The sequence below is a fragment of the Mesoplodon mirus genome, assembly GCF_964341445.2.
Source record: "Mesoplodon mirus genome assembly, chromosome: 17".
Lineage (NCBI taxonomy): Eukaryota > Metazoa > Chordata > Mammalia > Artiodactyla > Ziphiidae > Mesoplodon > Mesoplodon mirus.
In genome coordinates, this window is record NC_138993.1 from 25,193,141 (window position 1) to 25,218,931 (window position 25,791).

Below are 25,791 nucleotides of genomic sequence, written 5' to 3' on the forward strand. Positions count from 1 at the left end.
GCTCCTTGGTGGGGCTAATGGCAGACTCCGGGAGTGCTCACACCTAGGAGTACTTCCCAGAACTTCTGCTGCCAGTGTCCTTGTCCCCACGGTGAGCCACAGCCACCCCCTGCCTCTGCCGGAGACCCTGCAATACTAGCAGGTAGGTCTGGTTCAGTCTCCTATGGGTCACTGCTCCCTCCCCCTGAGTCCTGGTGCGCACACTACTTTGTGTGTGCCCTCCAAGAGTGGAGTCTGTTTCCTCCAGTCCTGTTGAAGTTTTGCAGTCAAATCCCACTAGCCTTCAAAGTCTGATTCTCTGGAAATTCTTCCTCCTGTTGCCAGACCCCCAGGTTGGGAAGCTTGATGTGGGACTCAGAACCTTCACTCCAGTGGGTGGACTTCTGTGGTATAATTGTTTTCCAGTTTGTGAGTCGCCCACCCAGTGATTTTGGGATTTGATTTTATTGTGATTGCACCCCTCCTACCATCTGATTATGGCTTCTCCTTTGTCTTTGGATGTGGGGTATCTTTTTTGGTGAGTTCCAGTGTCTTCCTGTTGATGATTGTTCCGTAGTTAGTTGTGATTCCGGTGCTCTTGGAAGGGGGAGTGGGCACATGTCCTTCTACTCTGCCATCTTGAACAAATCTTGAAATTTTAAATAAAAAAATTAGGACCTTAAAAGCTCTGTCCCAAATGTCTCAAATCTACAGTGTTGTATTAATTTGCCAGGGCTGCCATAACTAAATACCACAGACCAATTGGCTTTGATAGCAGGAATTTATTTCCTAACAGTTCTGGAGGCTAGAATTCTGAGATCAAGGTGCCAGCAGAGTTGGTTTCTCCTGAGGCGTCTCTCAGCTTGCAGATGGCCGCCTTCTTGGTATGTCCTGGCATGGTCTTTTCTGTGTGGATGTGCATACCTGGTGTCTCTCTCTGTATATCCTAATCTCTTCTTTTTATAAGAACAATAATCATATTGGATTATGGCCCATGCTAATTGCCTCATTTTAACTTAATTAACTTAAAGGTTCTATTTCCAAATTCAGTCATATTCTGAGGTACTGGGGAGTTAGGGCTTCAACATATTACTTTGGAAAAACACAATTCTATTCATAACAAGTGCCATTTAAAATTGGTAGAGCCATAGCTTTAATATGTAAAGAGCTTATAATCATCACTCCAGCCCTCACAAGAAGAAATAAGTTGAACAAACTTAATAATCAAGAACTTTTCTTTGATCAGTCAGAGGACTGAGGTCACTGGACAAACCACCATTCCCCCAAATTGGAGAGACAGATAAATACAGAGAACAAAAGTCAGCTTACCTGAAGTAGAAGCACTGGAACCAGGACTGATAGATATACTCAAAAAGTAATTGATTAATTGCTGGAGGCTGAGTGTGGACTAGTTTAAAGTTAACTCCTGGGAGTCCAGTCTTTAATTTTACTCTCCAGGAGCATTGTCTGTTCTCCTATTGAAGACCTGAGAAGAGTTCCCTCTTGTTTGGTCTGGGAAAATTAATCCTTTTGAAATATGCCCAGGGGAAGAAGCATTTTGAAATATCCCCAAGAGCATCATTTTTCATATTAAGGCCTGCTATCAGGGGAAACCGCTTTACCAGAGCCATAGGTAATGTGAGCAGGGGAGAAGGGAAATATCCAATTCCAGTACCCTCCAATCTTCCTGTATCACCTACATGGGGAAGAGGGGAAGCTGAGAAGCATTTGTGAAGGTCGCAACCCAGGGAAACAGGCTCACAAAAAGACTGAGACTTAATCATCAGATTATAGACTGCTTCCCTTGCACTAAACTTTACCACCACATTGATAAGGTTCCAGTACAGTAACAACGGATTTCAGCTGAAAGAACTGCAAAAGCTCAGATCCTATTCAAGAAGAAATGTCTAGAGGAATTATCTGAACAGGAATTTAAAATAACTATGATTGATGTGCTAATGGCTGTAATGGAGAAAGTGGGCAACATGTGGGAACAGATGAGTAGCGTAAACAGGGAGATGGAAATTCAAAGATTCCAAAGGAAATGCTAGAAATAAAAAAACACTGTAAAAATGAAGAATGCCTTTGCTGAGCTCTTCAGTAGTCTGGGCATGGTCAAGTTAGCAGCCAGCTTGAAGGTATGTCCATAGAAACCTCCCAAAGTGAAATGCAAAGAAATAAAATGAAAACCAACAAAAAACAACCACAGCCACAACATTGGAACAGAATGTCTGAGAACTGTACAAACCAAGAGGAAATGCTAATGTAAGCTATGGACTTAGGGTGATTATGATGTGTCAGTGTAGGTTCATCAGTTGTAAACAGTGTACCACTTGGGTGAAGGATATTGGTATTGGTGGAGGCTGTGCATGTGTGCAGACAAGGGGTATATAGGAACTCTCTGTACCTTCCTTTCAATTTTGCTGTGAACTTAAAACTGTTCTAAAAATTCCCTTTTATGTAAGAAAATGGAGGCATAGAGAGATTAAATATCTTGCCTAAGTCTTAACCAAGGATCTATTAGGTACAGAATAGGAATCGGCAATGAGTCAGTCTGGCACTAGAACTTTTGTCTTCAACCAGTGCACTTTTCTTCCTTTTTTGAATCTTGCTGTTTCTTTTACCTAACAATGTATCTTGCAGATCAATCCGAAAAGCGCAGGGAGGGCCTTTTCAATTTAACCAGTTTTTTTGTTTTGTTTTTTTAATTGGCTGTGCTGCGTGGCATGCGGGATCTTAGTTCCCCAACCAGGGATTGAACCTATGCCCCCCCGGCAGTGGAAGTGTGGAGTCTTAACCACCGGACCGCCAGGGAAGTCCCTAGCCAGTATATATATATATGTGGTGTCATTTACATCCCTGCAGTCCTTGTGAATATTAAGTGCCCCAAAGCACTGGTTTTAAACTTGCTGTTATGGGAACGGGTATAAGGCGGCAGGATTTCTTCATACCCAACTCTAGTCACTTGGGCAACCAGAGCCTTAGAGGAAGTCGTGTTCCTGGGTTGAAATTAGAGTGGAATATGCCAGAACAAACACCCAAAACCTTGGGTCTCATTACTACTTTTTTTAAATTTAATTTTTATCAGAATAAAGTTGATTTACAATGTTCTGTTTTTTCTAGGTGTACAGCATCTTGTTCAGTTACACATATACATATATCTATCCATCTTCGGATTCTCTTCCCATATAGGTTATTAGAGAGTGCTGAGTAGAGTTCCCTGTGCTATACAGTAGGTCCTTGTTATCTATTTTATATGTATTAGAGTGTATATGTTAATCCCAACCTCCTAATTTATCCCTTCCCCCCAACTTTCCCCTTTGGTAACCATGAATTTGTTTTCTGAGTCTGTGAGTCTGTTTCTCTTTTGTAAATTAGTTCATTGGTATCAATTTTCAGATTCCATCTATAAGTGATATCATATGATATTTGTCTTTCTCTGACTTCACTTAGTGTGATCATCTCCAGGTCCATCCATGTACCTGCAAATGACATTACTTCTTTTTTATTGCTGAGTAATATTCCATTGATTTAGGTTGTTTCCCTGTCTTGGCTATTGTGAATAGTGCTGCTGTAAACATAGGGGTACATGTATCTTATTTTTTCTGGATATATGCCCAGGAGTGGGATTGCTGGATCGTATGGAAATTCTATTTTTAGTTTTTTGAGGAACCTCCATACTGTTCTCCACAGTGGCTGCACCAATTTACATTCCGCCAACAGTGGGTTCCCTTTTCTCCACACGTTCTTCAGCATTTGTTATTTTTAATGATGGCCATTCTGACTTGGTGTGAGGTGAGATACCTCATTGTAGTTTTGATTTGCATTTCTCTAATAATAAGTGATGTTGAGCATCTTTTCATGTGTCTGTTGGCAATCTGTATGTCTTCTTTGGAGAAATGTCTATTTAGGTCTTCTGCCCATTTTTTTTTTTTTTTTTTTTTTTGCGGTATGCGGGCCTCTCACTGCTGTGGCCTCCCCCGTTGCGGAGCACAGGCTCCGGATGCGCAGGCCCAGCGGCCATGGCTCACGGGCCCAGCCGCTCCGCGGCATATGGGATCCTCCCAGACCGGGGCACGAACCCGTATCCCCTGCATCGGCAGGCGGACTCTCAACCACTGCGCCACCAGGGAGGCCCTTCTGCCCATTTTTTGATTGTGTTGTTTGGGTTTTTTTTTGTTGTTATTAAGTTGTATGAGCTGTTTGTATATTTTGGAAATTAAGCCCTTGTCGGTTGCATAATTTGCAAATATTTTCTCCCAGTCCATAGATATCCTTTTCATCTTATTTATGGTTTCCTTTGCTGTGCAAAAGCTTATGTTTGATGAGGTCCCATCTGTTTTGTTTTTTTTTTTTTTTTTTTGCGGTACTTGGGCCTCTCACTGTTGTGGCCTCTCCTGTTGCGGAGCACAGGCTCTGGACGCACAGGCTCAGAGGCCATGGCTCACGGGCCCAGCTGCTCCGTGGCATGTGGGATCTTCCCGGACTGGGGCACGAACCTGTGTCCCCTGCATCGGCAGGCGGACTCTCAACCACTGTGCCACCAGGGAAGCCCCCATTTGGGTTTTTTTTGCTTTTATTTCTCTTGCCTTGGGAGACTGACCTAAGAAAACACTGGTACGATTTATATCAGAAAATGTTTTGCCTATGTTCTCTTCTAGGAGGTTTATGGTGTAATGCTTTACATTTAAGTTTTTAAGCCATTTTGAATTTATTTTTGTGGATGGTGTGAGGCTGTGTTCTAACTTCATTGATTTACATGCAGTTGTCCGGCTTTCTCAACACCAGTTGCTGAAGAGACTGTCTTTTCCCTATTGTATATTCTTGCCTCCTTTGTCAAAGATAAATTGACTGAAGGTGTGTGGGTTTATTTCTGGCCTCTCTATTCTGTTCCATTGGTCCATGTCTGTTTTTGTGCCAATACTACACTGTTTTGATTACTATAGCTTTGTAGTAATTGTACAATTACCGTGGTATTGTCTGAAGTCTGGAAGGGTTATGCCTCCTTTTTTTTTTTTCCCTCAGGATTGCTTTGGCAATTCTGGGTCTGTTATGGTTCCATATAAATTTTAGGATTATTTGTTCTAGTTCTGTGAAAAATGTCATGGGTAATTTGATAGGGATAACATTAAATCTGTAGATTGCTTTGGGTAGTATGTCCATTTTAACAATATTAATTCTTCCCATTCAAGAGCATGGGATATATTTCCATTTCTTAAATCACCTTCAATTTCTTTAATGTTTACAGTTCTCAGCTTGTAAGTCTTTCACCTCCTTGGTCAGGTTTATTCCTAAGTATTTTCCTTTTTTTTGATGTGATTTTAAAAGGGATTGTTTTTTTTTACTTTCCCTTTCTGAATTTCATTGTTAGTATAAAGAAATGCAACCGATTTAACAGTTTTATATTGATAGACCCTAAGGTTTTTTCAAATTGCTTATTTAGAAATAATATTATGTTAGCCTTATGCCTGTCATTTCTAACATGTATGAGAGTACCTATAATAAATTTCTGGAGGCAGAATTACCCAGTCAATAGATATGTGCCTTTACATTTTGATATTTTGAAAACTTTATTAGAAGTTGTATCCATGTGTATTGTTCTACAAATGTACATGTTGGATATGGCATGGTAAAAATAGGTGTGGCCACAAGAGACGAGAATGAGGCTTGGGAGGAAGTTTATTATACTCACAGATCTCAGAGAGGAGGTGATCATGTGCCACTCAGGGCTACAGGGGAAACACCAGATTTGGCAGAAGATGGGAGCAAGGGGAAAGTCTAGGCCAATGTCTTTATCAGAGTTTGTTTGGAAGAGGCGAGGTAGGGCAGAGTAAACAGTTTAGGATTGGCTCGTCTGAACAATTCAAGTGGTCTCTGGGCTACAGAAGTGGCCTCTAGTTGCCTGGTATCTGGCCCTGGGATGATTTTAGGGCAGAGGGAATATTTGATTGGTGTGTGAGAATTAGCTAAGGAGGTGGTTGGGGCCACAGACTTGGAATTGGCTGGTTTGTATGTGAAAGATGTGCTCCCGGGCAAGCCCTTTGTTCTAAAAAGGGCTAACCTTGGGAGAAGCAGTCTCTCAGCCTGCAAACTTCTTAAGGTGTAAAAACATAATAAAATACAGAAAAATTTAAAAGATTAATGCATATACTTTAACAGTGTACAAGATCACCTATTTTCTCACAACTTCACCAACATTAACAAATTGATGTTTGGTAATCTGGTGAAAAATGACATCCAGTTGTAGTTTTGAGTCATCTGTATTTCTTATTTTTGCTCTTTTTCTTCTATTTTCTCATTCATTCACTAAAAAATATTAACTGCTTACAATATGCCATGTACTTACGATGTAGGCACCCTCAGAAAGCTTACATTTTAAGAAACGAATAGGACCCATTAGAGAGAAAACTACACTTTAGAGAGACATAAAAAAACTGACTAACTGAAAGGACAATGTTGATAGATGAGAAGAATCAATGTCAGAAACAATTATGGCAGTTATTACCAACTCAGTAGGTGTGGTATGGGATCACAGAGTTTTGGGGGGAAGGCAGAGGTGGCAACTTGAAATAATGAATAGATATGAACATTTTTAAACCGAAAGGTACTATGAGGGTATCTGCTTTGCCAGATGTTAAAACATACTATGAAAACACAATAATGAAACCAGTGTGGTACTGGTACAATAACAGACAACCAGAAACAAACTCTAGTTTATATATGATGTGTGAGCAAGTACCATACTATTTTAATTATTACAGCTTTTCAATACTTAAAAATCTGGTTGTTTCCCCCAGTACAGTTTTCAGAATTTATAAAAATTGCATTAAAAAACAAAAACTGCTTTTGACTGTTTGGATTATGCTTCTTTGAATACGATTTCATCCAGAAAGCAGACCTCATAGATCCAGGTGTCATAAGGGTTATCCACATATACCCACAATATTAACATGCTTAGCGAAAAAAAACAAAAACAAAACAAAACAACCCCCCCCCACAGTGGCCATGGGGGAGGGGTCAGAGATTACTGGGACTTTTTTTAAACACTTATTTCTCTATTGTTTAGAATTTTTATACATAATAAAAATACACTGACTTTATAATCTCCTAACCATACAAAAATATAGGCAAAACAGTATAACAGAAAGGTGTAATGGTAGACATGATATCAAATATTTAACTTCTGCAAAAATCCAGTAATTGAAGCTGGTATATTCTCTACTTATTCTTTCAAAGCAAGTAGAAAAGTATTATTTTTCATGATTTGATTTACTAAAATTTTTGTGTTTGTCAGGAGTCTTCTGAGCAATCCTTAAAACCAGTTTCAGTTTAAGGTGAATTGCCTTTAAACTTCTGAGAATACTGTCTTGTTACAAACGAAAAGGAGATAATTTAAAGAATGCATCAAAGAGAAACACTTTACATAATGAGGTGTGGTTTTAAAAATGTCCTCAAATTGTTTATTTTGTATGAGCTAAATATGTAGGTAAAGTATAGCAGTACTCCATTTATATCTTATCTTTTCCAATTGAGGAGAGTCAAGCACCAAAATGCACTGCTTATTAGCTAGATGACAAATGGGCTTGGAGAATGTAAAATACTTCTCTATAACACTATACATTCGTGAAATAGCCAAGTAAGTATACTGCACAAATATAAAGACAAGTCTCCAAATACTATCTATCTCACCAATGCTAAGGTGACGCTGATCAGTATTAGAAGAAAACAAATTTAATTTACTCTTTCATAAAGTTTTTAATAAGCTATAATTTTCTTACATGTACACTAGTAACCTTAAAAAGACAAATACTACCAAATGTTAACTACTGTACAATTTATAAAAAATATAATTTTAAGAATTTGGAATAATAAAGGGAAGGTACCTACTTCAAATGGATTAAATAAGAAAATGCCACTTTTTAAGAAATTTCACCAGGAAATGGGAAATTTCCAATTTGTCTAAAGGAACACCAAATCCTTTTACTGACGTCAGAGACCTTGCTATTTTTATTCAAGACTTCATCTACACAGTTTCAAATAAGCCCTAAAAAATATTTTCCAGTACATATAAGGCCGCTACACACAGTACATGACAGGAAAAAAGGACTCCGTCAGAATGAGAAGTCGTGAAGAACAGAGATATGTCTTGCTCACCTTTACATCTCCAGTTCCTAGCACAGTGCCTGGCTCAAGGTGAAAATGCTTAAGCAATGGTTGTTGCTTTGCATTGAGCCAGGCAGATACACCCTTCTACCTTTGGTTCAATTTTCATTCCATATTAAGCACGACCTGAGCTGCAGTCCTGGTTCTTGGCCCTTGATGTTAAGCTGAATAAAGTAAGCCAATATGCATACACTTTCTACATCAGTTCTTCTGACAGGATCCTCAGCACTGACTCATCACGGGCTGTGAATCTTCTCTTATGTGGTCTAATTCTTATTTCTTGGATAATATCAGCATGCAAAAGTAATGCATTTTCAGTGCAGTACAAGTATGTTCATATGAGTAAGAATGGAATAAAGGCCTTTCTTTTCCATGTTTTAAATAACAGATACATAGCATCTTATGACATAATTAGCAATTTTTAGACACTGAACATAATACACTGTATTACAATGCGATGTGGTAGGCTTCCATTTTAGGAACAAAAATCAATTTCACATGAAAAAAGATTTATTTTACATTTAGAATAAGTCTAAATTTTTAGCATTTAAGTACTGTAAAATAAACAGAGAGGAGCTTTTAAGATGTATTATCTCCATTCTGTCCAAAAAGCCCGTACAAAAAGCTTTTTTTTACAGTTATTGATCATCACCTCGTTGCCTTAAATTTCTAGATTTTCCATTTTCAATTCTTCTCTTTTTGAAGACTGGGGCCACTCCATCTGCCACGACTCCAAGAGAAGTGACTGTTTTTTCTTTAAAAACCACTTTGGGTTCCCCACCAACATCAGCCTCTGAAGTTGGTACATATTCATTTTCAGTGCTTGGAAGTTCCAAATCTACCTTCTCACTGGAACAGAAAGTAAAAATAGAACCATTATTTGACAGAGTAAGATAAACTTTCACCTAATGTGTGAGCCCACCAAAGCCTCAAGGTCATCTTTCTAATGATAATAATAGAAGTTAGAAGCTGGTCATTTTGGAGTAGGAAACTATTTTAAAATACTGATTTTATAATATTATTTAAGGTACTGAGCACCTGTTGATGTGGACACATGAGGAAAAGTCCCATCTATTCTTTTGTTCCTGTTGGGTGTATCATTGAAGGAAATGCTTGTACTTACGATTAGCAGTATAAGTTACACAGGTGGATAAATGAGAAGTATCTTTGGAAATGGATTTTGCCGTGGACTGACAAGGACTCTGGAGGCTTACACAGCACAAGACGAAAACCATGGAATCTCAATGTTCTGGTGTAGCAGACTCCGTGAGACTGTTTGCCTAGCACCCCTTTTCTAGCACTAGCCCTTCAACTGTCCACTTGGTTAGTATGAATAATCAGACGACTAGTCCAGAGCTCAGTACCTAATTAATATGAACCTATCATAGTACCCTACTGTCTACATAGTCAACTGGTTTGTGAAAGATCAAGTAAGTCACACCATACCCATCAGTCCCGCCCATGAGCTTTTTGAACATGGACCAGAAAGACCATTATGTTTAATGCTCTAGTGGCTAAGAATATAAAACCTGTTGGGAACCATATATTCTCCTATTTAGAGAAAGAAGTTCTGCAGAGATAGAGAATAAGGCTGGCATGCAAAGAAAAGTAGGATGGGAGATGGAGAATCCTGCCAGTGTTTCAGGCCTGGTTCCAATAATTCGTGAGGCCCGATTCCTACCCCTCCTACAACTTGCAGGTAGAACCTTTCTGGGAATCTTTGAACTAATAACCTTTTTTAATTTAAGGTAACTCAAGTTTCTATCACTTGAAACCAAAAGATTACCTGGTCAGCATGAAAGGAAGAGTGATGACAATAGAGAAAAGGGAATAAAAAGTAAAGGTATGATTTAAATGTTAGAAGTCCTGGATATTATATTTCCCAGTTGAGAAACCCCATCTAAGAAGAGTGAAGATTAGTACAGATCTACACTCCTCAATCTCAGAAGAACCCAGGTAATGTAGTCATTCATCTTGATTCCTGGAAATAAAGGGAGAAAATCCTTTCCTGGAGGCCAGGAGAAGTTTGAAAGGTTATGGTAGATCTACAGTAGTAGTTAACTCTAATAACAGCAGCTATAGTGAATGTCTACTATAAACCAGACAATGCACTAGGCACTTGGAATAGAAATATTCTCTTTTTATTTGGGGTCTTCTAGTTAGTGTCTTTTTTAGCACTAGAACTCCTTTTAACTTTTTTTCCCTTTTGGGAACCACCTCTTCTCCCTTCTGAGTTTTGAGCTTAATTCAGTTCAGGTCCAGTCAGAATTCACAGTGGTTAGCTCAGGAATAGGAACTGGGTATGTGATGAAAGCTAAGCAGGACCACTTTTGGAACTCGCAAAGAGCACCTCTTTTTTGCTGGGATCTCTAACTCTAAGTATGATATAAGCCTAAAGCTTTGCTGTCAAGTGGGGAGAGCCTGTGAGAAAGGCAGTCAAGTCAGAGGAAAGCAGAGACAAAAGTCAGAGACATTCACAGTGATTTCTCATCAACTACGGCTCTTGACAACTGCAGTTTAGAGATAACATGATTTTTAGGTGTTTGCTTAGAATTTAAATTTAATATATGCTATTCAGTTCAATTATCTTAAAAGTACATGATAACAAATTTGCTTCCCTCTCACACAGACCATGTAGAAATGTCTATGGTGGTAGAATTGAGAGATCTTTTTATGTTTCATCCTATATATACATGGGTAAAAAAACAGGTTTAAAAGAGGTCTCTAAGCATTGTAATAATTTTTAAAAAATGTAACAATAGTTAGGAAATTTGCTAGGATTGCAAAAAACAAAATAAATGAGAAAATAAGTACAAAGAATATAAGAACAAAGAAAATTTTAAATCAGTGATGGATAGTTCAAAACTATAAAAACCAAAACCAAAAACTATTCTATATAATATAAAACTTGAGGAAGAAGCTATCTTGGTAGATCATGATGTTAAATAACATTTCCTCAAAATCTGATGAGGGGATGCAAGAAATAGGAATTCTCACTGGAACAGGTCTTAAATCTGATTTGTTTTGAATAGAGATGCCTTCCAAACTTTATTGTATTAAAAATATATGTTAAATGCCATTTTTGTTTGCTTTTCCTACTTCCCTATTTTCCCTTAGATTGCCAACAATGGTGCTTTCCAAGAAGGCTAATAGCCCCTGAAGTTGATGGGGTATTCATGCTTGGCTTTGTATTTTTATGTTTTTACAGGAGTGGAAACTGAGGCTTAGAGAGAAGTTAAATAACTTGGTCAACTAAACTGTTATGGTAGTAATATTACTTGGATTAAAACCCAGGCCTGTGTTGATCTAAAACCTATATTCTTCCCCCTAGACCACTCTGCTTCTGGGTGAAACTAAGAAATTCCATTAGCTAAGCAGAGAAAGATTTTGAGTAATGAAGAATAGTAGAGTTTGGTTGCTGGACAAATGAATCTCTGTCCAAGAAAATCTATGAGAGACTCATTTAATTTCATAATCTTGGTGTTTTGTGTTGTATTTTGATAAAGTGATCAAGTCATAGTACTACTTCTTAAGTGGGATTATGGGAGAGATAAAATAGAAAAAGAGTCCATTTTTGAAATCATGGTCCTAGGGAATTCCTAAGTGGAAGCTAACAGAAGTGGCAGTGAAGTAGGATATACACCCATGTGATATAATCAGAGGAAAAGAAGTTTGTATTTGAAAGAAAAGAGTCTGCAAATAAAATATCTTACAGAGAATACACCTTCTTTTCAAATAACTTTAGAACAGTTACAAAAAATAATTACATAAACACTTCCTCAAAACCATGGTCATTTCCAAATTCAAAATGTAAAAATTGTAAAGGTTATAATACCTGAACACAATGTAATAAAGGTGGAAAAAACCCAAAAAAACTTCCACCTATGTAGAGATTGAAAAATAAGTCCTTTTGGAAAACCACCAAGTCAAAAGAGTAAGCAAAAACACAATATTAAATGGTTCCAAAAGCAATGAAATAAAGGAATCATCACCCAAAATTTATGTGAGATATGGACAGAATTATATTCAGAGACAATACAGCTTTGGCTATTTTCATTAAGAATAAGAACAGACCCCTTCCTCACCTCCTGTCAATAGTCTTAAGTGTTCCTCTGAAGAAAGAACAAACACAAAGAAACTTAAGAAAAGTCAGGGGAAGAAAATTACAAAAGTAGAAATGAAGAAACAGAAAATCCATTAATAAATGGATATGTAATAAAATACACAGTTAAAAATAAGAGCTGATTCATTAAGGAAAAACAAATTTAAAAAGCCTTTAGTGGAGACCCCAGTCTTCATTCCCACAAAATGATCAACAATTAGATAGCTATCCATGAAGAAAAACAGCTCTAGGAGAGCTCTGGAGTCCATTTAAGAAATTTAAGCAACACAGTGGAACAAAATACCATGAGAATAATTGCAAAAAAAAGATAAGAAAGACAACTTCACTTTGCCTGCATCATCCCATCCCCCGAGCTGACACTGCTCAGAGACAAGAGGAAACCTCCCAGTTGGAAACAGTTCCCGACAACATGAAAAGAGTGGGTGGGTGACCAGCTGATGCAGCCTTTTGGGCCACTGCACGAAGGTCCTGCTTAGGTTTCACTCCACCCACAATGGTGAAGGTGAGATGTATAGAGACTGCTAGGAACAAGGAAAAAAATCAGGGACTACCAAGAACAGCCATGCAGTGGGAGTGATTGCAGTTCACAGTGACCTGCTCTACAGGCAAACAAAGCAGCTTTTGCCACTGAAGAAAGAACCAACAGACATCACAGCTGCTGCAGATGCCCTGCAGATTTCACCAGGTATTGTGCTGCACAGCTATTAGCTTTCACTTATGTCAGCTGCCTCAGTCCCTTTGCCCTTGCCACTGCCAGAGCACGGGAACCACACTGCAGTCAGCTCAGGCCTCCGTGCAAGATGGCAGCCTAGACTCCCATGGCTGACCCCACTGCCATTTGCATGCTTGGGGCTAGCCCCACCAGCTCTGCACTTGCATGGTGCTGCGCTGACACCCATCACCAGCCTCTACTGCAGGGCTTAGCCTCAGGGGGAGATTGTGCAGCCATGGGAAAGCACCCCGACAGCCAGGGTCCCTGAAGCTGTCAGTGAATGTGTAGTTGACTCTGGCCCTTGCTGCCTGCCTGGCCCCTACTACTGTGTGTCTGCAACTGGCCCTGACCACTACATACACAGGCATCTGTAGCTGGCCCCGCAGCCGAGTGCATGTTCACCACCAGAGCTGGCCACCACCACTGCCTGTCCTGGTCTCTAGCTGCTGGACCTGGAAGTGCTGCTGAGGACCCCAACAGCCCTTGCAGCCACTGTGGAACCCCTGCAGTGTTTGCCAAGAACCACGCAGTTGTTGGATTCTAGTGACCTGAGCTAAAGTGATAACACCCCCCCCCCAGTCCCACTGCTGCCACATGCACCCTTGGCGCCCGGTACCACCAGACCTGCTCCAGTGTGCCCCACTTGCAGATGGAAGTTTTCCCATACTGACATTAGTCTATAAAGTCTACAAGAGGTTATTCCTTTTTCAAATGTGTAGACACCTACACAAGGCTGCTAGGTTCACCAAGAATTGGGTAAAACTGTCTCTACCAAAGGAATACAGTAAACTCCCAGTAACTAGCCCAAAGAACTTGAGACCAGGAGCTATCCAACAAAGAATTCAAAAAAACTGTTCTACAGATGCACTGAGAACTGTAAGAGAATACAGGCAAACAATTTAATGATACCAGGAAAACAACAGAAGAACAAAACGAGAAATTCAACAGAGAGAGAAAAAACATAAAAAAGAACCAAACAAATTTTGGAGCTGAATAGTACAATGACTGAACTGTAGCATTCAATAGAGAGCTTCAACATCAGACTAGACCAAGCAGAAGAATCAGTGAGTTTGAAGACAGATCATTTGAAATTCTGTAGTCAGAGGAGAAGAAAAGAGTGAAAAGGATGAAGAAACCCTATGGGACTTTTGGGACACAATCAAGAGAAATAATGTATGCATCCTTGGAGTCTCAGAAGACGAAGAGAGGGAAAAAGGGGCAGAAAGATTATTTAAAGAAATAATGGCTGAGGGAATTCCCTGGTGCATCAGTGGTTAGGACTCCGTGCTTTCACTACTGAGGGCACAGGTTCAATACCTGATTGGGGAACTAAGATCCTGCAAGCCACATGGTGTGGCCAAAAAAGAAAAAAGAAACAAGGCTGAAAACTTGCAAAATGTGGGGGGAGATTTATGGGTCCAAGTTGAAGTTAGTAGGTCGCCTCAAAATTTCAATCCAAAAAGATCTTTTCCAAGACACATTTTACTAAACCTGTCTAAAATCAAAGAATTTTAAAAGCAGCAAGAAAAAAGAATTTCTCTCATACAAGGGAATTTCATAAGGCTATCAGCAGATATTTCAGTGGAGACCAGGATGATATATTCGAAGTGCTGAAAGAAAAAAAAAAAAGCTAACCAAAAATACTTTACCAAACTAAACTGTCCTTCAGAAATGAAGGTGAGATAAAGACTTTCCCCCAGGGGCTTCCCTGGTGGCGCAGTGGTTGAGAGTCCGCCTGCCGATGCAGGGGATGCGGGTTCATGCCCCGGTCCGGGAAGATCCCACATGCTGTGGAGCGGCTGGGCCCGTGAGCCATGGCCACTGAGCCTGCGCGTCCGGAGCCTGTGCTCCGCAACGGGGGAGGCCACAACACTGAGAGGCCCGCGTACCACCAAAAAAAAAAAAAAAAAAAAAAAAAAGACTTTCCCCCCAAAAACAAAAAAATAACGGGCTTCCCTGGTGGCGCAGTGGTTGAGAGTCCGCCTGTCAATGAGGGGACATGGGTTTGTGCCCTGGTCTGGGAGGATCCCACATGCCGCGGAGCGGCTGGGCCCGTGAGCCATGGCCACTGGGCCTCTGCGTCCAGAGCCTGTGCTCCGCAACGGGGAGAGGCCACAACAGTGAGAGGCCCGCATACCACAAAAAACAAACAAAACAAAAAAAAAAACGCTGAGGGTATTCATCATCACTAAAAGTGCCTTATAAGAAATGCTGAAAGGCTGCTAATTACCAACATGAGAACACACAAAACAATGGTAAAGGTAAGCAAGAGTCAGATACAAAACAGTTTAATAATATAATATGGTGTTCTGTTAATACTTAACTCTAGTATAAAGGTTAGAGGACAAAAGTATTAAAAATAGCTATAGCTAAAACAATTTGTTAATGTATACACAATATATAAAGATGTAAATTGTGACATCAAAATAATACTATAAATCAACTACACTTCAATAAAACATTAATGGGGGGGCAAGTGAAAAGGTACTTTGTGTATTCAACCAAAGTTGTTATTAGCATAAAACAGACTGTCATATATATATGATCTTTCATATAAGCAGCATGGTAATTAAAAGCAAAAACCTAAAATAGATTCACAAAAGATAAAGAGAAGGAAATAAAAGCACACCACTATGGAAACTCATCAATTTAAAAAGAAAGGCAGCAAGAGAGAAAAAAAGGAAAAAGGGAACTACAAAACTGCCCCAAACCAATAAGATGGCATTAGTAAGTCCTTATGTATATTAATCTAAATGTAAATAGATTTAATTCTCCGATCAAAAGGTACAGAGTGGTGGATGGATAAAAACACAAGAACCAGCTATATGCTGCCTACTAGAGACTCACTTCAGATTTAAAGACACACATAAGCTCAGAGTTAAGGAATGGAAAAGGATATTCCATGCAAACAGAAACCAAAAGAGGGCAGGGGTAACTATATTTATATCAGACAAAATAAACTTTAAGCCTAAAATGGTAACAAGAGACAAAGAAAGTCATTATATAATGATAAGGGGGTCAATTCATCAAGAAGATGTAACAACCTTAAATATATATGTGCCCAACACTGGAATATATTAAGCAAAAACTAACAGGTATGAAGGAAGAAATAGACAACAACACAGTAACAGCAGAAGCCTTAAATAAACCACTTTCAACAATGGATAGATCATCCAGAGAGAAAATCAACAAGGAAACATCGGACTTGAACAATACTTTAAACCAAATGGACCTTACAGACATATAGAGAACATTCCGTCCAACAGCAGCAGAATACACATTCTTTTCAAGCACACACAGAACATTCTCCAGGACAGATCACATAATAGGTCACAAAATAAATCTTGGCAAATTTAAGAAGACTGAAATCATACCAGGTATTTTTTCTGACCAAAATGGTAAAAAACCAGAAATCAATAACAGGAGGAAAGATGGAAAATTCACAAATATATGGAAGTTACCACACTCCTGAACAGTTAATGGGACAAAAAGGAAATCAAAGGAACTCAAAAAATATCTTCAAACAAATGAAAATGGAAACACAATATACCAAATCCTACAGGATGCTGCAAAAGCAATTCGAAGAGGAAAGTTTATACTGATAAATGCCTACATTAAGAAAGAGATAGATCTAAAAAAAACAACCTAACTTTACACTTCAAGGAACTAGAAAAAGAACAAACTAAGCCCAAAGTAGCAGAAGGAGGGAAATAACAAAGATCAGAGCAGAAATAAATGAAGTAGAGACCAGAATAATAGGGAAGATAAGAAACCTAAAAGCTGGTTTATTGAAAAGAAAAACAAATTTGACAAACTTTTACCTAGACTAAGAAAAAAAGAGAAGACTCAAAATCAGAAATGAAAGAGGAGACATTAAACTGATACCACAGAAATAAAAAGGATTGAAAGAGACTACTATGAACAATCATACACCAACAAATTGGATAACCTAAAAGAAATGGATACATTCCTAGAAACATACAACCTACCAAATGAATTGTGATAAATAGAAAATCTGAACAGATCAGTAACAAGGAAGGATACTGAACCAATAATTAAAAACCTCCCAACACAAAAAAGGCCAGGACCAGATGGTTTCACTGGAGAATTCTATAAAACATTTAAAGAATAATTAATGTCAATCCTCCTCAAACTCTTCCAAAAAACAGAAAAGAAGAGAATATTCCCAAACTCATTACAGGAGGCTGGCATTACCCTGATACCCAAGCTAGATAAGGACACGACAAGTAAAGAAAACTATAGACCAATATCCTCGATAAATATAGATGCAAAAATTCTCAAAATATTAGCAAACTGAATTGAACAGCACATTAAAAGGATCATACACCATGATGAAGTGAGATTTATCCCTGAGATGTAAGGACAGATGGTTCAACATTTGCAAATCAACTGATATTGACTGAAACTGAAAGATAAAAATCTTATGATCATCTCAACAGATGCAGAAAACGCATTTGACAAAATACAACATCATTTCATGATAAAAATACTCAACCAATTGGGAACAGAAGGAACATAACATCACAAAGGCCATATATGACAAATCTACAGCCAATATCATACTCAATGGTGAAAGACTGAAAGCTTTCTCTCTGTGATCGCAAATAGGACAAGGGTGCCCATTCTTGCCACTCCTATTCAACATAGTATTGGAAGTCCTAGCCAGATCAATCAGGCAAGAAAAAAAAAGGCATCCAAATTGGAAAGGAAGTAAAATTATCTCTCTTTGTAGATAAGATGATCTTTTATGTAGAAAACCCTAAAGACTCCCCCTGCCCCCCTCCCCCTCCAGCAAACTGTTGGAACTACTCAATAAATTCAGTAAATTTGCAGGATACAAAATCAAAACACAGGAAATTCCCTGGAAGTCCAGTGGTTAAGACTTTGCGCTTCCACTGCAGGTGGCACGGGTTCGATCCCAGGTCAGGGAATTAAGATCCTGCAAGCTGCACAGAGTGGCCAAAACCAAAACCAAAATCAAAATACAGAAATCAGTTGCATTTGCATACACTAACAACAAAACATTTGAAAAAGAAAACAATCCCATTCACAATGCATCATAAATGATAAAACAGTGATAAGTTTAACTGAGGTGGTGAAAGGTCTGTATACTGATAACTACAAGACACTGAAGGAAATTGAAGACACAGACAAATAAAGATACCCTGTGTTTATGGATCAGATCAATTAATATTGTTGTAATGTCCATACTACTCAAAGCCATCTGTAGATTCAATGCAATCCTGATCAAAATTCCAATGGTATTTTTCACAGAAATAGAAAAACAATCCTATAATTTTTATAGGAACCACAAAAGACCCCAAACAGTCAAAGCAATCCTGAGAAAGAAGACCAAAGCTGGAGGCATCACACTTCCTGATTTCAAACTATACTACAAATCTTTAGTAATCAAAACAGTATGATACTCTCATAAAAACAGAAACATAGACCAATGGAAAAGAATTGAGAGCCCAGAAATAAACCCTCACATGTAGGGTCAACTAACATTTGACAAAGGAGCCAAGACTATTCAATAGGGAATATATATTCTCTTCAATAACTGGTGTTGGAAAAATTGGGTAACCACACGCAGAAGAATGACATTGGACCCCTATCTTACATCACTCACAGAAATTAACCCAAAGTTTATTAAAGACTTAAACAAAAGAAATGAAACTGTAAAACTGCCAGAAGAAAACATTTAAAAAAAGCTCTACCTGACACTCGTCTTGGCAATGATTTTTTGGATATGACACCAAAAGCATGGTCAACAAAAACAAAAATCAACAAGTGGGACTACATCAAACTAAAAGCTCTGGGCAGCAGAAGAAATAATCAACGAAATGAAAAGGAAACGTACAGAATGGAAGAAAATATTTGCAAATCATATATTTGCTAAAGGGTTAATATTCAAAATATATGGAAAACTCATAACCCAATTACAAAATAACCCTAAAGAATCCAATTAAAAAATGGGCAGAGAAAATGAATAGACATTTTCTGAAGAAGACATACAAATGGCCAAAAGGTACATGAAAAGATGCTTGACATCACTAATTGACAGAGAAATGTGAATCAAAACTGCAATATCACCTCATACCTGTTAGAATGGCTAGTATTAAAAAGACAAGAGATAACAAGTGTTGGTAAGGATGTGGAGAAAAGAGATACCTTCAGCACTGTTGGTAGAAATGTAAATTGGTACAGACACTATGGAAAACAGTATGGAGGTTCCTGATATTAAAAACAGGACTACCATATGATCCAAGATTCCCACCTCTGCATATACATCCAAAGGATATAAAAACAGGATCTTGAAGAGATACTTGCACCCCCATGTTCACTACAGCATTATTCACAGTAGCCAAGATATGGATAAAAAAGATGTGGTATATACATACAGTGGAATATTATTTAGCTATGAGAAAGAAGGAAATCTACCATCTGTGACAACATGGAGGGACCTTGACAGCACTGTGCTAAGTGAAATAAGACAGAGAAAGACAAATACTATATGATATCATTTATATGTGAAACCTAAGAAATCCAAACTTACAGAAACAAGAGAACAGAGGTGGTTACCAGGTTTGAGGAATGGGGGAAATGGGGAGATTGAGCAAAAGGTACAAATTTCCAGTTGTAAGACTATTTGGGGGAATCTAATTTATAGGATGGTGATTACAGTAATCATACTGTGTTACATACCTTAAAGCTGCTAAGAGACTAGATCTTAAATGTCCTCACCACAAAAAAACCAACCAACCAACCAACCAACCAGAAACATGGTAATTAAGTGTGACATGGAGGTGTTAGCTAACACTATTGTGGTAGTCATTTTGCAACATATCAATCAAATCAACACACTGCACATTTGACTTATTTATTTATTTTGGCCGCACCGTGTGGCTTGTGGGATTTTAGTTCCCCGACCAGGGATTGAACCCAGGCCCTCGGCAATGAGAGTGTGGAGTCCTAACCACTGGACCACCAGGGAATTCCTATGCATACTTTAAACTTACACATGTTATATGTAAATCATAGTATCTTAACACAGCTGGAAGAAAATTCTTTAACAAATATCATCCCAAAAGAATAAAAAAGTTTACAATGTGAAAGGATTTAAAAATAATTGAAAAATTTAAACATACAGGAAGTTTAATGTATTACCATATGTTTTAACTTTTAAGCCCTTGATGAAACACAAGATTTTAGGGGAAAATATGAATTACTGAAACTGACTAGATGAAGCTACTTCCTACCCCTGCCCCCTCACACCAGCTGCAGCATGTTACCAGTGACTGAGTGCTTAGGTGTTCTAGGTACCCAGTAGGAACACAGTGATAAATGTGTTAACTTGTTTGTTTTCTAGTTTATTCCTCACAATAAATTAGAATAAATTAGAAATTAGGAACTATTATTATCCCATTTTACAGATGAAGAAATTGAGGCTCATGTAGATTAGGCAACTTGCCTAGTGTCACATAGATAGTATCCAAGAGACTGAAAAAGCTATCAAAACTTACCTCCCCCTAGAACTCCAGGACCAGAAGATTTTACTAGTGATTTTTTAAAAAACTTTTTAATCCCAGGGAAACTATTAACTGTTTTAGAACATTAAAGAAATGGAAAGCTACCTAATCCATTTTATTTAGCATTAGTCAGATATAAAAATCTCATAAAATTATCATACACTTAACAAAAAAAAACAAAACTAAACCATAGACCACCATTTCCCAATCAGTTTTCCACATCAGAGCTATGGCTACTGAAATTCACCAAAATCTATTTCTGATGATAATCCTTGAACAATCCAGAAATAAAGCACACTTCCTTAACATAATAAAGATTATCTATCTTAAGCCAATATAATCCTCAATATAAATTTTAGAGACATTTCTATTGATATCAGCAACAAAACAGATGTGTAGAAATGCCCACTCCCCTTATTATTATATAACATTGGGCTTAAAAATGTAACTAAAATAAATAGGACATGAAATAAATAGGAAGTAGTATCAACAGAAAAAAATCAAAAAATATTTGCAGACAAGTTTCTACATGGAAAACCCAAGACTCAAAAGAGTAAGTCTTAAAAATAATAAAATAATCAGCAACATAATTGGACACATAGGCTTTTTCACACCATAATTACTGGTTTACAAAATAATGGAAAAAATGGACTAAATCTGCAATTAAAAATAGCAAAATATATAAAAATTTATTCAGGTACTTAATAAACATGTACTAAGCACCTATTATGTGCCAGTCACTGTTTTTAGTCCTGGGGTTACAGAAATGAATCAAGTAGACTAAGTGGCTACTTAGCTTACATTCAAGAAATGCAAGCATGAGACTTACACAGAGGTAGCTACAAAAGCCAGAGAGAGAATCCTACAAAATGACTTGAGTAAAAAGAGTCATGTACAACATTTTTTGATGAAACTATGAAATATTGAAAACACATCAATTTTTGCCAAATTCAACAAGTATAATTTATTTGTAATATTTATATAAATATTGTTGAACACTTGCAAATGATTTAACATGGAAAAAATGGGAAGAAACTACTTAAGAAAATGTGGGGAAAAAAATACAGGGATACACCACCAGATATCAGAACATACCATATAAAAGGATATAGTTAAATCATAGTAATTAAGGCTTTATGGTATTGTCACAAAGATAGATGGACCAATGGAACAGAATAGGTAGCCAGAAACAAACTGGTAAATTTAAGAATTAAACACAAGATAAAAAAAAATGCAACTTAAAAATGGGGAAGAATGGTACCGGCAAAATCGGTTTGCCAGGTAAGATAAAAAATTATTTTACAATCTCATCTCGGGACTTCCCTGGTGGTCCAGTGGTTGAGAATCAGTCTTACAATGCAGGGGACACTGGTTCGACCCCTGGTCAGGGAACTAAGATCCCACGTTTCGAGGGGCAACTAAGCCCACGTGCCGCAACTGCTGAGCCTGTGTGCCACGACTACTGAGCCCGCATGCTCTGGAGCCCACGTGCCACAACTAGGGAAAAGCCCACACGCCACAACTAGAGAAAAGCCCGCACACCGCAATGAAGAGCCCGCGCACCACAACTGAGACCCGATGCAGCCAAAGAATAAATAAATATTTAAAAAAACTCATCTCATACAATGTATCAAAATTATTAAAGATGGATTAAATAACTACATAAAAGATGGATTAAATAATTACATAAAAATGGGGGCTTCCCTGGTGAAACAGTGGTTAAGAATCCGCCTGCCAATGCAGGGTTCGATCCCTGGTCAGGGATGATCCCACATGCTGTGGAGCAACTAAGCCTGTGCGCCACAACTACTGAGCCTGTGCGCCACAACTACTGAAGCCTGCGTGCCTAGAGCCTGTGCTCTGCAGCAAGAGAAGCCACAGCAATGAGAAGCCTGTGTGCAGCAACGAAGACCCGACACAGCCAAAAATAAATTAATTAATTTAAAAAATAATAATAATTACATAAAAAAGAAGTAAGACCACACAAACCAGGAGGAGATACAAGTATAAACTTGACTTTTGGATGAAAAAGGGTAGTATCAATAAAACAGATCACAAAGGAAAAGAAAAGATACCAGACTAAACATTACAAAGTTCTACACATCTAAAACCATTATAAGCACAATTAAAAGTCAAACTACAAATGTGGAAAATCCAGCATAACTACTACTAATAAATGGTTAGCTTCTGTGCTACATAAGGATCTTATGCAAGTAAGGAAAGACTAATACTTCAATAGAAAAATTTGCAAAGACTATGAACAGACAATTCACAGCAAATACAAAACACTGATAAATACAGGTATATGAAAAAAATGTTTCAACCTCACCAGTAAATCTACTTAGGAAGTCAGACACAATCCATCACATATTAAACTGGCTGATGTTAAGAATAATGGCTTTACAGTAAACTTATCACATGGAAAACAAAATACTCAAATTTTAAGAAATCTCAACTTTGATGTACAGGAGATATTGGTATAGGAAGACCATCCTCCTATTGTAAGTCACTTAGGAAATCACTTAGGGGCTGAAGTAATCAATGTAGTCTATTATTTCTGCAACTTCAACATATACAGTCAATATCCTTACAGTCCCTGGCACTATGTAGCATTAAATACACATTTCCTAATATTTCATTAAGTAAAATAAAAGCTGAATATTTAATAAAAACATTTTAATAATTCAAAGCTATATTATGGTACAATATCACTAAGGAATCAATTCTTATTAGAACAGTATATAAAGCTGTCCAAAACTTGTATTACTCCGTCTTCTGAAAAAACATGACCTTTTCATTAAAGTACAGTTTTTTGGTTTGTTTTTTTTGGCTGCCCGCATGGTATGTGGGATCTTAGTTCCTCGACCAGGGATCAAACCCAGGCCCCCAGCAGTGGAAGGGCAGAGTCCTAACCACTGAACCGCCAAGGAAGTCCCCTAAAGTACAGTTTTAACAATGAATAATTTCACTATAAAAGTATGCATGGAACAGTTACATTACATTACCATTTCAAAGCATTAATGTTTGGAGAAAAACTGCTTAATTCATATAAGTACTTTTTTCCCACCTGAAGATATTTTTTAAGCATTTAAGAAACAGCAATGTGTGAAGCTGGGGGTGACATTTTTCATTGTGTAAATGATCCTAAGACAATAGCTGATATGAACACGTAAGCTAATAATGTAAACCAGGTATCATCTCTACCATCATCTTGTTTAGTTGATAAAACTGCCATTTTTTGAATAAAAACTTAAAAACTTAGCTAAGTGTCACAAGCCATTTTCAATACAGTAACAAAACAACAGCTTTTTTCTTGCCTTTAGATAGATCCCATGAAGCATGTACTGAATATGCAGGTATTTGTTTCTCTGATAGAATAACGATGGTTGAGTGTGAGAATGCACATGTGTGTATGGTATGTTAGTGTGGGAATTTGTGGCCAATAGAAATGTCATGTCTTAGTAAGAATTAAAACAATCATTAGTTTACTTTAAAAAAATAAACCTTAGCTTACATTTTAAAATATTTAATTAGAAAAAACAAAACCATTCTAGAAATAAAGGAAATGAGCTACACTTTTAATGAGCACCTTATTCCTGAAATTAGGTACTGCAATTTATGGAAGTAATGGGACGTAAAATACCTGTAATAACAGTGGCATTAAGTTTCAGGTACTTACTGGGACTCAACCTCTTGTTTAATTTCTTGCCATTCTCCATATGGGTTTGATTTTTTATGAGCTTTGGGTTTTTCTTCATTTGGACCTGATGAGTTCTTTCCTTGGGTATCTTTTTCTTTCTGTGTTTCTGGTTCAGTTCCTTTATCACTGTTTTTATTTTTTTCCTGAAATGTCAAAGTTAAGAAATAATGAACTTCAAGCAAAACTGCCAGGACCAAAAATTTCTTTAACGTAGTCTTGGTATTGATTTATAAATAATACATTAACTCAATAGTTCAAATTTGCACGTAACACAACAAACGTACATAAAAGAACTTCTTTAATGCTTGATTAGGTTTTTCATTAAGTCTAAAATGCTAACACATCATGGCCAAGGCTGTTTTTTAAAATAATATAACATCATCCTATTAATGTTCTACCCCCCTCAGAGACATACACTGGCCTTTTATCCTCTCTTCTCCACTTTACTGCTTCTCTCCTTACTTACATGTCCAACAGTGACCTCCCTTCATACTGTGCCCCTTTTGAATTTAATGCCATGTCACTGGACCCTTCTATACCCATTATCTATTTAAAGAACTCCCTCAACAAATTAGTATTAACTGAAATCCATCTTCATGTTGAGGACACTGCCAAAACCTCACTGGCCTGTACAACTGGTAATGATGTGAAATTAGAAAAAGACACACCCCTGAGGTAGAAGTAGCTCCCAAGGAGCCCCTGGCGAGGGCTGGTGCTTTTACGGCACTTTTATCATCTGGGATAACAAAGCCCCGTGGCCCGGGTTAGCGTGTGGACCATGCATTAGATTTCAGCCTCTCCGTAAACTGCACAGCCATGGGTGGCAGTCCTGGAACACTGTTCCGTTTGCAATTCTTTGAATGGATGTTAACTCATCCCCTTGTGCTGCTGATAACACAGAAGTAGGAGACAGCACCAGCTTTCTCTTAGCCAACCTGACTGCTTCCAGGCCATGACATTTGTAAAGTAAGACATTTTTACTGAGGTCATGCAATAAATGCCTCCGCCTCTGAGGCTCATACCACCTTCTATACAGTTCTCTTCCATTCTTCCGCTCATGATCTAATGACCTCTGGCCACTACTCCATATATATATATTTTTAATGTTCACACTTAATTGTATGTATGTTTTTCCCTTTATTTATTTATTTATTTACGTTTCAGCCATGTGTCATGTGGGATCTTAGTTCCCTAACCAGGGACTGAACCCACGCCCCTGCATTGGAAGCGCAGAGTCTTAACCACTGGACCTCCAGGGAAGTCCCCATTTCTCCATATCAAGTGATGACTCTGGCAACTCTGTATGTTCTCTCTGTTCAAATTCTTGTTGTCCACACTGTAAAGCAACTATACCCTAATAAAAATGAAACAAAAAACCAAAACTCTTGTCATCCCAGAGCTTAAAAATTCCCTACCCTCAGTTTTGTGACCCACAAAACCAATGACTTTGGCCTTCACTGTATTTCAGCCGCCTAATAAGATATTCTCCTCATATGTAGCACCTGGTGCATAGGTAGTATTCAAATATTAGGTCCTCACACATATGTTCCTTTTAATTTGAATG

General features: G+C 37.9%; 1 protein-coding gene across 1 annotated transcript in view; it reads right to left on the minus strand.

The window, feature by feature from the left end:
• Nucleotides 1–5,689: 5,689 nt before the first annotated feature.
• Nucleotides 5,690–25,791, minus strand: part of WBP4 (WW domain binding protein 4) — a 34,160-nt gene continuing 14,058 nt past the window's right edge. The window contains exons 9-10 of the mRNA XM_082602454.1: nt 24,207–24,370; nt 5,690–8,991 (exon numbers count right to left, since the gene is read on the minus strand). Of these exons, the coding sequence (XP_082458580.1) occupies nt 8,781–8,991; nt 24,207–24,370 (375 nt within the window). The 3' untranslated portion in view covers nt 5,690–8,780. The remainder of the gene's footprint in view (nt 8,992–24,206; nt 24,371–25,791) is intronic.